We start from the raw sequence: 14305 nt of genomic DNA on the forward strand, positions 1-14305 counted from the left end.
ACATATTCTAAGCAAAATAAGTCTGGCTTCTTCCGGCGAGTTTCTGGCGAACTTCCGACGATCTCTTAGCAATGTTCCGGTGGACTCCTAGCAAGCTCCTGCACTTCATGATGATCTTCTTGATGAGTTCTGACGAGTTTCTTTGGCAAGCTCTAGGACTTCTCAATCAATTCCGGCAGAACTTTCAATGAATGTCCCGACTTCTGATGAACTCTCGAACTCCCAACGAAATCGCGTTCAACTGGCTGACTCCGGAACTTCATTTTGCTTTATGCCTTGCTATCGTAGTTAATCCTACACACATAAAAACATACTTCGATCTAGACAATTATTACTAAGCATGAATCATATTATTTGGCATGTCATTGGTCCATTGACGCTTCATCCGATTCTTCGGCGCATCATCCTCTTTTGTGGCCTATTGCCCAATCGGCTAGTTGACCTCCGTAACTCCGATATCCTTGGTTCAATATCCGCTTTTCTTGGCCCGATGCCCGAATTCGTAACCCGAAACCTTCTACCGATATATTGACCAATCCTCTAGCCCGACGTCCAATCTTCTGACATGTTTTCCTCCGGCCCAACATGATTCTTCCTACTTTAATTGTCTCTCGCTGATCAAAGAATCTTGCGTCACTCAAAACGTAGATCAAATTATAAATACTATCAATTGGTTTCATTATCAAAATATGAGATTTAACACTTATTACTAGAGGTGAAAAATTCAACTAAAACCGGTACCCGAAAATGACTTAGAAAGGAATCAAATATAGAATATTCTTTATGGGTGTATAGTTAGAAGTCTATTATATGCTCAAACCTATACAAGATCATATATTAGTTTTGCAATTGTAGAATAGAACATTGGAAAGCTGCAAAGAAAGAAATGAAATATCTGTAGGGGATGAAAGATTATATTCTCACATAAAGAAAGATTATATCAGCTTAAAGTGATAAGATATTCAGATACTGATATTATAAATTGCCTTGACAGTAGGAAGTCCATTTCAAGATTTGTATTCATGTTAGCTACTGGGGTAATTTTTTGAAAAAAGTGTAAAGCAATCACTTATTATATCATCAACAATAGAAGCTGAATTTATGACATGCTTTGAGATCATAAATCAAGCCTTATGGCTATAAAATTTCATCTTAGGATTTGGTATGGTTGACTCAATTGCCAAGCCGCTAAAGATATTTTGTGATAATACCAAGCAGTTTTCTTCTCTAAGAATGACAAGTACTATAGTGTTTCGAAGTATATTAAGATAAAGTGCTCGGTGGTTAGAGAAAGAGTCCAGAAATAACAAGTATCAATTGAGAACCTAAGCACCATTACGATGATTGCTAATCCATTTACCAAAGCTTTACATTATAAAAGATTTAAAGAACATGTTATTAGAATAAGACTTGTGAATAAGCCATAAAAAATATGGTAATACATGTTTAGGTAGATGCGATTATTGATTTTTTTACATAATTAAAATTATTTATTTCTGTTATCCTATTTATATTTATGTTTATGTATATTATGGTTGAATGCAATAATCAAATTATCTTGATAAGACAAATTATACGAGTCATTATGAACTATATAAGGAAAGACTAATAATATTGTGGTACATAGAAATAAATGTGAAATTGATGACATACAATCGTTATGACTCGTATTAATAATTGGACTAAATAGAGTATTATTATGACTCGTATTAATAGTTGGACTAAATAGAGTATTATTATGCTTATTCGACTTATTAACTTATTTTTAAAATTCATGATCATATATAAAATATTTTTCAAATTTTTTTTAAAATATAATTTGGTAAAATTATTTTCAAACAAATTTTATTTTATTTATTTTGATTTTAAATATTTTTTTATATTTTATCAATTAATAGATAGAGAATGTTAGACTACGTGACCATTTATAATTGGATAAGATATATAATAGAACTAATTAAATTCTAATGATAAATATTGGTCAATAGAAAGAAAATTTATATTGTAGCAAGATTCCTTAAGAGGATATCCTTGATGGGAGGAACTCTCATAATAATTTATCTTAGACCCTTTGCTCTCGCCTATAAATAGACAGGACCTCTAAGGACTAAATAATGTATATCATATATGATGCGATTTAGAGATTATAATTTTTCTCTCAATCTTCTTAATCCATTAATCTAAATGATCTTATGATAAAATAGAAAGAGAGAATGAGTATCTAGTTCTCCTTACGTATTAACAATCCATGTAGGTATCAAGGGCAGTGGCGTTTTCTGCGGCAAGGTTTTCCCCATGATGGCTACTTGTAGGGGAAAACATGGAGCTACAAGCTCCAGGCTCTTGTTTTGAGGTTCTAAAACCACGGTCTTAGTTTATCCATTCCTACACCGACGGCTTCAACCCATGCTCTTCAAGCCGTGATAAAGTTGTTCTCGTGGCAGGAAAGACCCAAGACAAATACATTAATCGTCTGCTTCGTTCGGTCCCAAATATAACATGTATAAAAGCGTGCATGAGAGATCATAATTCAACACGATACTAACTACTTCATGACCATTCGAATTAATAATATGACTATAGCTTTAATTGGATTCTCTCACGCCCATGCTAATCCGACTATTGCAAAGAGATGCTTGTTTCCTGTCGTACATAGGCAATTAATTCCTTTCTTCTTCGTGTATATATATATATATATATATAGAGGGAGAGGGAGAGAGAGAGAGAGAGAGAGAGAGAGAGAGAGAGTTCTCGGAATGTGAGATTAAACTGTACATCTTTTCTCGACAAAAGAGGCAAAGAAAGCTTAAATTTAAATAAGCGTTGTCATTATTGTATAAGATGACAAAAAAATGTGATTCACATGAACATTTCTACCTACCTACTGAGATCTTGGAGTTTGAGATGTACAAAAATGTTCCACGCTATCGCTCGTCATTCAAGTCATATTGGAACCATTTCTTGCGTCCAAGGATCAAGATGTGATTCACATGGACACTGCTAGCTACTGACATCTTGGAATTCGATATGGAACTGTAGTGGTTCGCAGATTCTTGTCTCACTAGTACTCGATATAGTTTATAGAACCCGTAAGGATTCATTCGGTCATCAGATCGTACTGGAATCATCTCCATGTTTCCTATGGACAGGATGTGTGTGTGCTTCACATGAACTGCATCCATAGAGAGAGAGAGAGAGAGAGAGAGAGAGAGAGAGAGAGGCCAAATGGTCATTTTCAATTCAATCACCTTGCTTCAATATGATTTTTTTTATTTTAACTCATTCAAATCAAATTTTGTCCTCCTAAATGTCTCAAAAAAATTAATGGTCATCAATAATAGATCACACTTGAAAACTAAAAACTTTTATTATTAATAACTCAATCTCTAAGTTGGCTCTTAGTCTCTGTTGATTGTTGCATCTCACCTCTTCTCTCTTTTTTCGGATCTAATGCATTACTTTAGTCCCTTATTTGTAAAGTGATCCAAGATCTTGACTTTAACTAAAATAATAACTCTTAGCACTTAATATCTTAATTAAAACTCTTAAACTAATATTATAATTATAATTGAATATTCAAACATGGGTCCTGCATTTATTTAGAGAGTGTTGAATAAAATGACTATACCCAAATTCATGTGCTGAATGAGAGTATAGTTTTCCTCGAAAATTAAGATAATAATAGTCAAGTTTTTTTAATTACACGAAAAAATCTCGTTATTTAGTTAAAAAAAATATTCTTTTTCAACATGTATAAATAAATATTGTATCAAACTAATTAGATAAATATCATGTATACATTGTACTTTTTTTTTTTTTTTCTTCTTGGTACAGTTGAAAAAAATATCATATGTTATACGACACATGGATCATCCTTGGCAAGTTGAATTATCCAAAGAATCTAGAGACTTGCATAAAGAGTATTTTCTATTGGATTTGTTTGAGATTTCTTTTGTTTTTTTTTTGTTTTAATTTTGATTTGAAGGTATTCATCATTTTGACGGCTACAGCTTCAAAGTCGTCGATGGGGAGATGACTACGCTCAGCATGGCGCCATAATTGTTGCCCATCACGTTCACGTAATGGAGAGGCAGACAGGGAGCGAACGACACTTTCGACTTGGATGCCGACCAGTTCCAATCACTCGTTTCCTTGCGTCGAGGAGGATATCTTCCTTGAGATACGCTACCGAACGGTGACGGATACATCAAGCATTTATGCCGAAACGTGATGGACTAATAAACATAGTGCATGCATCGGTTGACAAACACGTAGTGCATGCATTTAAGATATGAGATAACAGCAAATATTGGCAGCTAATCGAGAGTCGAAGTGAGATGTCTCCCCTGCATCATTCATTACCATTCTTTTCCGCCTTCGATTTGCTCTATCTGATTAGGTATGTTTGGGGTATATCCTTTCTATCCGTCACGTCGGAGTCGTCTCATTGATTACGAGCCCAATCCAGTTCGGAATTGGGTGATCTGGGTGGAGTTCAATCTGGTCTACTAGACTTCGATCTTGATTTCGATTTCGATTTCGATTTCTATCCGAACCTACCGATCCAAATGTGCCAATCTAATTATTAATTTATCTGAGGAGCGAATCCGATGGTCGTCGAAGAACGTGGATTTGGGGGAAATTTGTGACCATCTGATCGCTATAAATAAACCCACACCTCCTTTCTGCTTCCAAAACTTTCGCTGCTCACACAGTTCCCCATCGGAGCTCCCTCCTCCTCCTCCTCCTCCTCCACCACCACCACCACCACCACCACCGTCTCTGCCATCGAGATGGACGTCCGCCGAAGGCTGCCTCCGAGCTCCGCCGCCGCCGCCCGGGCTCGTCGGCACGCCAAACCGGCGCCCACGAACCAGGTGCAGGCATCGGATGCCCTCCCCCTCCCGATCCGCCACACCAACCTCCTCTTCTCCGCACTTTTCGCTGCCTCCCTCGTCTTCCTCATGCGGCGGTGGCGAGAGAAGGTCCGCCTCTCCTCCCCTCTCCACGTCGTCGACCTCGCCGAGATAACTGCCATCGTCGGCCTGGTCGCCTCCCTCATTTACCTCATCAGCTTCTTCGGCATCGCCTTCGTCCAATCCATTGTCTCCTCCAACGACGAGGAGGACGACTTCATCCTCTCCCCCGCCGCCCCCGCTCCCACCCCGGCTTCGGCTCCCGCCCCCAAGCTCTGCTCCCTTCTCGGCTCCACCGATTCCGCCGAGAAGCTGCCCGAGGTCACCGCCGACGACGAGGAGATCATCGCCTCCGTCGTCGCCGGAAAGACCCCCTCCTACGTCCTGGAGTCGAAGCTGGGAGACTGCCGGAGAGCCGCCGGGATCCGGCGGGAGGCGCTGAGGCGGACCACGGGGAGGGCCATGGAGGGACTGCCGTTGGACGGCTTCGACTACGCCTCCATTCTCGGGCAGTGCTGCGAGCTGCCGGTAGGGTACGTGCAGCTGCCGGTGGGGATCGCGGGGCCGCTGCTTCTCGATGGAAGGCAGTACTACGTGCCCATGGCGACCACCGAGGGTTGCCTGGTGGCGAGCACCAACAGGGGCTGTAAGGCCATCATGGAGTCCGGAGGGGCCTCCAGCGTGGTGCTTAGGGACGGCATGACCAGAGCGCCTGCCCTGAGGTTGCCGTCGGCGAGGCGTGCAGCGGAGCTCAAGGCCTATATGGAGGAACCCAACAACTTCGAGACCATCTCCCTGATGTTCAACAAGTACTCCTTCTTTTGCCCCTTTAACGCAACGCAAACCTTATTATCGTGTTTCTTGGTCACGGGAACTGGAAAAACCATCGTCTGTACCTCCCTACCTTTCAATGATAGCAGTTTTAATCCATGTTTTTCTGATACTGAAAGAAATGTTCCACTTTATTCCTCATCCTTACTATTTTTCCACAAATTTCCACAGATCGAGCAGGTTTGCCAGGCTCCAGGATGTCCATTGTGCACTGGCCGGGAGGAATCTCTACATGAGATTCAGTTGCAGCACAGGAGATGCCATGGGGATGAACATGGTCTCCAAGGGTGTCCAGAACGTCTTGGACTATCTGCAGAGTGACTTCCCAGACATGGACGTGATCAGTATCTCTGGTGAGCGTCGTCCTCCCGTCCGGACCATCTTATCTTTCAGTCTCATCTCAGTATATTAGCATGTTTCACTTAGAATACGACACCCGTAGACGCTTACAGTTTTGTCCATTATATGTTTGAAGAAAAGCTTGGTGATCACCAGGGTTTCTTTTATCGATCCTACCTTGAAACTTTCTCAGTCGATTATTTGCTTGTGCATCCATGGTTACCTTCTTCGATGAGTCTGCCATGTGCCGAAAGTGATCTTTGCTCTAGTTGATCTGGTGGTGTATCCATGTGGGGATGCAAGACAGCAGCTGTTGGAATCATTGAGTGACCTGTCCATGTTGACCTTGAGATTTGGGGGATTCCAACTCATCATTCAGATGTTTTGAATTGAATCAAACAAATTTTGCCTTTTGTAATTAGCACGGATAGGGTTTATATCCGATAAGCATTTATCTTTCTTTTCGGCATGTTTAGGTAATTTCTGTGCCGACAAGAAGCCAGCTGCTGTGAATTGGATTGAAGGACGAGGCAAATCTGTGGTTTGTGAGGCGATCATAAAGGAGGAGGTGGTCAAGAAGGTTCTCAAGACGAATGTACCGGCATTGGTAGAACTCAACATGATTAAGAATCTTGCCGGATCTGCAGTTGCTGGAGCTCTCGGAGGATTCAACGCTCATGCCAGCAACATTGTCTCCGCAGTCTTCATTGCCACGGGCCAAGATCCTGCTCAGAATGTGGAGAGCTCCCACTGCATCACCATGATGGAAGCAACAAATGATGGAAAGGATCTCCATGTCTCTGTTACTATGCCGTCCATCGAGGTAATTCTCATGTCTTCTTTCCATTTGATCATTTTATGATTATTTTTGCTGTGTATTTATTGCTGATCTTGATCCATACATTGAACATCTCGTTGTCTATTTCTAGTTTGTCATGTGCCTAAGAGGTTGTGATGCATATACTTACTTTTGAGGTTTATAATGAGATGTTTTTGCACTTAATTTTTCGTAGGTCATTTAGTTGGTGCTATCCATGTTTCATTAAATTTACTCCAGGCATCTTCTTGGTGACCACAATATTGATTGATTGAATTGAATTGATTTATTATGGTTCATCCCTATTGTGCTTTTAGTACGGGAATCTTCGTCTTTGCCTCCGTGGTCTGAGTTTTATACGATTGGTTCCGTATCACAAGTGTGCTCTACCCTAAAATATAATGCACATGTATATATATTTGCATTCGTAGATAGAAACAAAGGGGATCACATGTAGTTGTACTGATACATGTATGGCATAGTATGAGCGACTGTCTATAACTTGTTCTACATGATATATGTATTACGTGTATATAGGGGTAGTATTTATTTGGTCTGTTCTACTCATGCTTGCGGCAGCCTTCCTCACTATTCTAGCCAAATGGAGCTTTTGTGACCAAACATAGGGAAATCAAACAATACTTGAGCTGTTGTTTTCTTGTGCCAACATTACAGGTGGGCACGGTGGGTGGCGGGACTCAGCTGGCCTCTCAGGCAGCCTGTCTGGACCTGCTTGGCGTGAAAGGTGCGAGCATGGAATCGCCCGGGGCCAATGCAAGGCTTCTGGCCACCATCGTAGCCGGTGCTGTCCTAGCTGGGGAGCTGTCCCTGATGTCGGCTCTCGCTGCGGGCCAGCTCGTGAAGAGTCACATGAAATACAACAGATCCGGCAAAGACCTCTCCAAACGTGTTCCATGAGACGCCAGACATCCAGGCCTCAGATCTCTTTGGGTGGGCGACAAAACCTCGTGACAGAAGAGGAGGGGAGGGGAGGGGAGGGGATGGGAGGTTAACGAAGAGCCAGGGAGCCTGTGAGTGGACTTGCAGTAGAACAACTGTTGTTTCTTCTTCTTTTCGGTGATGTATGTTTTGTGTTTGTTCAAATGCGTGACAGGAGGCAGGGCAGCTCCAGCTACGTCCCATGTGGTAGTAGTTGTGGCAAAGCATCATGGCTCTCTGTCTTCGCTTCTTCGCCTAATGTTCATTGCTACCATTGTTTCTGTCATGCTTGCAGTCTGTGGGAATAATCCTCGAAAATACACCTGTTGATCGACTCATGACTGGTTGCGTGGTGAAGGTTCTCTATTGATTGATGTGCCGGTGCTGCCATGTCTGTCATCCACATGCTCGGTGACTTTGGCATTTGCAACAAGCTTGCACATGGTGTGTCGAGCCGAAGGATGTGTAAATTAAGAGACCAACGAAAGTGGAAAATTAAGAGAGGAGGAACCAAAGAGACGAGTTGAAGGATGTGTAGATGCGCTCATTTTACATTTTGAAATAATATAAAACTCCGATCACAACTAATAATAAAATAATACTTTTTAAAATTATTTATATTATAAACAGTAAAAGAACGATTTTTTAAAATATATTTTTGGTTTGGATTTTTTTAAAATAATATTTCCTTTTTGATTTTATTTTTTTCAAACGGGGATCCCTTATTCGAAAAATATTCAAATTGCTCATAAAAATAGGTACTTATTATTTTTCACTAGTTGATCTGTTCCAGTATCTTTGATTTGTTATAGCGTTTTGATTAGTACAATAAAAATACTATAAAATATTATAAGTAAAATAAAATCAAAATACACTAAAAATTATTTCATATTTCATATTAGGATTCAAATTGGTATTTATAATAGTTAAAAAAAATCATCCAAATATAAATAAAAAATTAATTTATTATAGTAATCTGACCATAATAATAAAAACACCGTAAACCCTATTTGAAAAATACTATAAACGATTCAAATGGACTTCTAAACTCAATTAAAATATGATATCGTAATAACTTACGTTAATCAAAGATGCCACTTATAATATTTTTCAATAACATTTATAGTGTTATCAATATATCAATAAGAATACTTATTAAAAAATAGAGCCAAATGAAAAATATCATAATAGTTCAAAACTGATAAAAAAAATTAAAATTAAAATTATAAGACTGAAAATAAAAAAGAATAAACTATCCTGAGTTAATTTAAAATCGAATCCTAAAATCAATACATTAATATGCTTTTCCTCAATATCTCTTTCATATAAAATTTAAAGAATAACAAAATCCTACTGTTAAAAAGAATTTTTACCACACCGATCTTTTGGACGGAGACACGTTGCGGGGTTATTTGGTCCATCCACGATCTATAAAAGTGATGCGAGCGAGGACGGCTCAAACCGCACGGCTTTGGCCTCTTTCCGCTACATTGGTGGGGGAACGCCATGTGACCACCACGTGCAACTCCAGCCCAAATGCGAATGCCGATACCCCGACACGTGAGATCCAACCCTTTTGTCGCTCCTATGCGTTTGGTCGGGGGATTTGATATGTTGATTCTTCGTCAACATTTCGACTTCCAAATAGTGTAAACGGCGTACTGATTTCGCTGATGAAGCTCAAGCATGGATGGGTTGGTGATGTACGAGTGAGATGTAACATTTGTGTTTGTCTGGACATGATGACCTCACACCATTCACGACAATCGATTTTTGTTGTGCTAGCCAATTGACATTCGAGACTGTAGTCTGCACTCATCAGCATAATTCTTCTGCCTATCAGGCTTCGGACTAATGTTCAAAAAACAATTACTCTCATGTTTGTATACAGTCTAATTTTATCCCTGGAGATCTTGCGTCGAGAATGACGACCGCATCACTTTTCCTATTCATTTGCTTTGCTATTTGAAAGAGAAATTTCATGCATTTCATGCATATCATGTACAGGGAAGCAAATCCTAAGTACAGAATGGACGAGCAAATGCATCTTTTTCGTTGCCAGTTTCTGATGGATTCGATGCGTTTATTCTAACGTCTCTATTGGGCTCAATGGTCCATTGGGTGCAGCCCACTGATGGCTCAGCATTCCAACCCACCGTTTACATAGCACCTCGTCGTACGGTCTTCTCACTTCTCTCCACACGTTTACATATTTTGATCTCAATCAAACGGCATCCAATAAACCGAAAAATCTTATTTTTTTTAAGTTTTGTTTTAGCAAAAATAGCCACATGCATATTTCATAAATATTTATTTATGTTGGCGTTCAATGGACAACTGAAGCTACTAATCTCTCATGGCTTAGGCGCAGTAGAACCAAGCACACAATTGGATTATTTCATTGGTGAAAAGTGAAAATTTTACTATAAAAAATAATTTCATTCATATGAAATATGATGTATTTATGAAGAAGGATTGATTGTCCTCTAATCATGCACATGAATATGTTAATTGATCCTCAATAATATTTATTTCTATATTAATCTTTAATTATAATCGTATATCGTACCTCGCAAGGTCGAGTTTTCATCGTAGATACCTATCTTAAAATAATTAAAGTGCTCGTGAGTAAGTGACTTTATGAGAAAGTTAGCTAGTTGGTCAATGGTATGTACGTGGGATGCATATAGTTAGTGCTTGACAATTTGATCTCTAACGAAGTAGAAATTAATTATAATATATTTTATACGAGAGTAAAATATCAAATTCAAGCATAGATATGTTGTATCGACATTAACATAATAAATTATTAGAGTGAATTAAGAGGTGACGCCAAATTTATGAAGCAAGTTAGTTAGATAATTGAATTATATAGTAGTAGTGGCGATGGTTTGATACTCTAATTTAATAGTAGATCTTGTGATTGTATTTTGTTTCTTAGAACTTCAATTGATCAGGTTTGCTCCAAGAAAAATAATATAAGCTAATATGGATGTTTCATAATTAGTATTACCTGCCCAATCAACATTAATGAAAGTATGAAGGTGAAAGGATGAGTATTTACAAAGTAATCTATATTTGAGAGTCTCTTTTAGTATTCTCTAATGAGTAGTAAAGGGTGAACTATGATAATTTATTGACTGCAAATAAAATATTTAGATGAGAAAGAGATAAGTACTTTAGGGAATCAAATATTTATTGATATTGTGTGAGATCCATAATAGGGCTTTAGTATGAGTGACTTAGTAAAGGAGAGTGAAGAAGAGCTTCTTTATGTTCTGTATATTTATCTTTGATAATAGATATTAAATATATTTTTTTAAGAGAGGAAAAGATAAAAAAAAAAAAGTAAATGTTGCCTTCACCCCAAAAACGTAACTTAAAAATCTTAGATCTTTAAGGAAGAATTAATCTACTAATTATTTAAAAATTAATCTAATCTCCAAGGAATTATTATTTATTATTATAATATCATCCATATAAACTAGTAAGTATTTGGTATATCACTTTTGTTGTCATAAGAATAAAAAGGTATTAGATTTGAAGCTAACAAAATTGGTTGACATTAGAAACGAGCCAAGTTTGATATAGTATGCTACTGGAGCTTGGTGAAGTACATAGATAGCTTTTCAAAGTTTGCATATATGGTTGGGATGCTGAGGATGAACGAAGCCAACATAAAAAAATCTTTAGTTAAAATCCCTTATAAAAAAATATTATTAATATTTGTTATATCCGTCAATCTTATCTGATTGCCTTAAGATGAGTTAAATTATCATTAACTTAACGATGGGGCTGAAGGTTTCTATGAAATCAACTTATAGTTATTGGTGAAATCTTTTAGCTATTAGACATGCTATTTGTTTACCAATAGATTCATTTGGGTTTTTCTTAATTCAAAAAATTCACTTACACATAATGATATTTTGTGTGAGGTTAGAAGAAACAAGGATCCATATGACATTTTGAAGTAAGGTGTCATATTCTTCATATATGGATTTACACTAATAATGAGATTTTTGAGCTTATATGATGTTTATGGGCTCAATAGGTTCGGATGGAGAGCTTATGGTGGTATATGCTAGTTATAGGTGTTCTGTAAGCCAATCACGTAAGTGATAATACGTGTAAAATATTACATAGTCTTTATTATTATTATTATTATTATTATTATTATTATTATTATATTTTTTATATTTTATATTGGATGATAAATATATTGTGATGTCCTTAGATCTATGCAATAGGAATTGGATCATGATAATATTATGATAATGAGACCAATTCGCCTATAAACACAGATCCTAAATATTCTCGATCATAGATTACTCGAGAAGGACATTGAGATAACCAGATGGACCGGTGTACTGCATACCTATCCATATGATGGAGATAGCTAGTTTCATAATTACTTGTGTGGGGACACTAGAGATACAGTGCAGGTGCTCATTGGAGAATGAATTCACTAAATGATCCGCTCACGGAATATTAGATGGTTAATAATATATCATCATTAGATAACGATTTCGTGGTCTCAGTTATGTGCTTTGTCCTCATACTTGAGACACCAACGATGCTTTGTATAAGTACTCCACTCTTTGATACCAAACTTATAGGTATGGAAGTTCTCAATCTTATGAGGGCAATTGAGTGTCAATAGAGGATCATCCACTCTCGATATTATGAGAGGACTGTCCCATGTATTTTTGCTCAAGAAAATCCTTAGCCATGGTCATTCGAATTGAGAGAGAAGGAGTTCTCTAGGAGAATCCAATTAGAGTGAGACTCAAGTAGATTCCATATGAGCCTAACAACACAATACTTGATATACGGTCTCTGAGATATTAGATATATGAGGGACTATAAATATATACTAACCGAGGGTAATATGTCAAATCAATTAGATCCCCCTATATCGTTTGAGGATTATGGCATAGTGGTCTAGTATATATATAGTCAATGAGTTGAGTAAATTATCATAAGATGATAATTCATTTAATTAGAAGGAGTTCTGATAGGTGCAACTTATAGCCAGCTCGGTATTGAGCTTAGAGGGTCATAAACATATGGTGGATGAAGTGACGAATAGAGGTTTGAATATGTGATGTCCAAATAACCTTTTGTTTTATTGGATCCGTTGAGTGTGACCTAATAAGATCTTAAAGTGGATAATTAGATAGAGATCCAATTTATATTAAGCCAAAGACAATTGGATGAAGATCCAGTATCCAATATTCTAGGGTAATTGGATAGAGATCTAATACACATTAGGATAGGATCCATTAGGGTTAAGTTGATAAGGACCTCTATAAATAGGAGAGGGGCCAAAGGGTCAAAGACTAGATCCTTTTTGGTTGCCTCCTCCTATTCTCCTCCCTCTCTCTCCTCCTCAACCGACATCCCCTTGGTGGTGCGTGAGAACAACAAATAAGAGGTCAACCCCTTCTTTGTTTATTGTTGTGAGGTGGTGTGTGAAAGCTACAATGATTTATGCTATAAAAAGAGGTGCATCATCGCATTATCTATTGTGTGGATCACCACTAGAGAGGACATCTGACATCATTTATCCACAAACTTGGATCTATATTTTCGGAGATATACGATCTCTCATAGGTGAGAACATCTCACGAATCTTATGCGATTTTTTGGTTTGTTGAATTTTTCACTCTCAATCGTCGCATGACATTCTTATATTATTCTTTTGAAAAACTAGTTTTTCTATTCTATTTTCCACTATGCATGTAATGCCTTCCCAAGTTTCCTAATAGTAGTATTAGAGCTAGGTTCAATGGTTATAAACTGTGTGTGTTGATGAATCACGTAGAATTATTTTTGCATAACTTGCTACATTTTTATTATCGATTGAAGTTCTAGACAACACCTATTCTTATGGCTAAAAGGTTTAGTAAATCAATATGCTGTCCTCAGGTTCTCTAATGCAAACCGAAGAAAAAGGGGTAGCAAATGTTGCTGCCCCACAATTTGGCCAAAGGTTGCATGCAGCCTTGGCCAAGAGCACAATTTGCTGCTCTCGATCTGGTAGAGCACCTCCCCTGTAGCCAAGAGTCCTAACTGCAAGGGAAACCCCAGTGACTAGGGTTTCCTAACTGCTTGTGGTAACCTTGAGACCAAGGACTCTTGGTTTCAAGGGGCAACAAGGTGGCCAATTTTCTTGGTCGCCCAAGGTTGCCCTACAGCTAGAGAATCCTAGTTGTAAGGGCAACCTTAGTGACTAGGAATTCCTAGCCTACCAAAGTAGCCATGTGGCTAGGGACTCCTGACTGCAAGGGATACCTTGCTAGAGTTTTAATAGTTGAAAAGTTAAACTACATAATTAATTAAATAATATAATTAATTATTATCTAGTAGTCCTATGTAATGTATACATATGATGTGAACGGATGATCATGGATAGTGTAATGATGTGTATGTGATTATTATTAATGGGGCTTGTAAGATTTCT

At 38.1% G+C, this 14305-nt stretch overlaps 1 protein-coding gene across 1 annotated transcript; it reads left to right on the forward strand.

Annotated features, from left to right (window-relative positions):
- Positions 1-4689: 4689 nt before the first annotated feature.
- Positions 4690-8123, forward strand: LOC103974403 (3-hydroxy-3-methylglutaryl-coenzyme A reductase 3). The gene is made up of 4 exons (XM_009389225.3): positions 4690-5725; positions 5919-6100; positions 6563-6909; positions 7579-8123. The coding sequence occupies exons 1-4, from the start codon at positions 4794-4796 to the stop codon at positions 7819-7821; spliced, it is 1704 nt and encodes a 567-aa protein (XP_009387500.2). The 5' UTR covers positions 4690-4793; the 3' UTR covers positions 7822-8123.
- Positions 8124-14305: the final 6182 nt, after the last annotated feature.

The sequence above is a fragment of the Musa acuminata genome, chromosome BXJ1-1, assembly GCF_036884655.1.
Source record: "Musa acuminata AAA Group cultivar baxijiao chromosome BXJ1-1, Cavendish_Baxijiao_AAA, whole genome shotgun sequence".
NCBI lineage: Eukaryota > Viridiplantae > Streptophyta > Magnoliopsida > Zingiberales > Musaceae > Musa > Musa acuminata.

Excerpts from the sequence above, each read along its gene's own strand:
- LOC103974403 (XM_009389225.3), top strand. The coding sequence starts at position 4,794 with ATGGACGTCCGCCGAAGGCTGCCTCCGAGCTCCGCCGCCGCCGCCCGG. Across the intron at positions 5,726-5,918 it reads ATCTCCCTGATGTTCAACAA|ATCGAGCAGGTTTGCCAGGC; the intron begins GTACTCCTTCTT and ends AAATTTCCACAG. Across the intron at positions 6,101-6,562 it reads GGACGTGATCAGTATCTCTG|GTAATTTCTGTGCCGACAAG; the intron begins GTGAGCGTCGTC and ends CGGCATGTTTAG.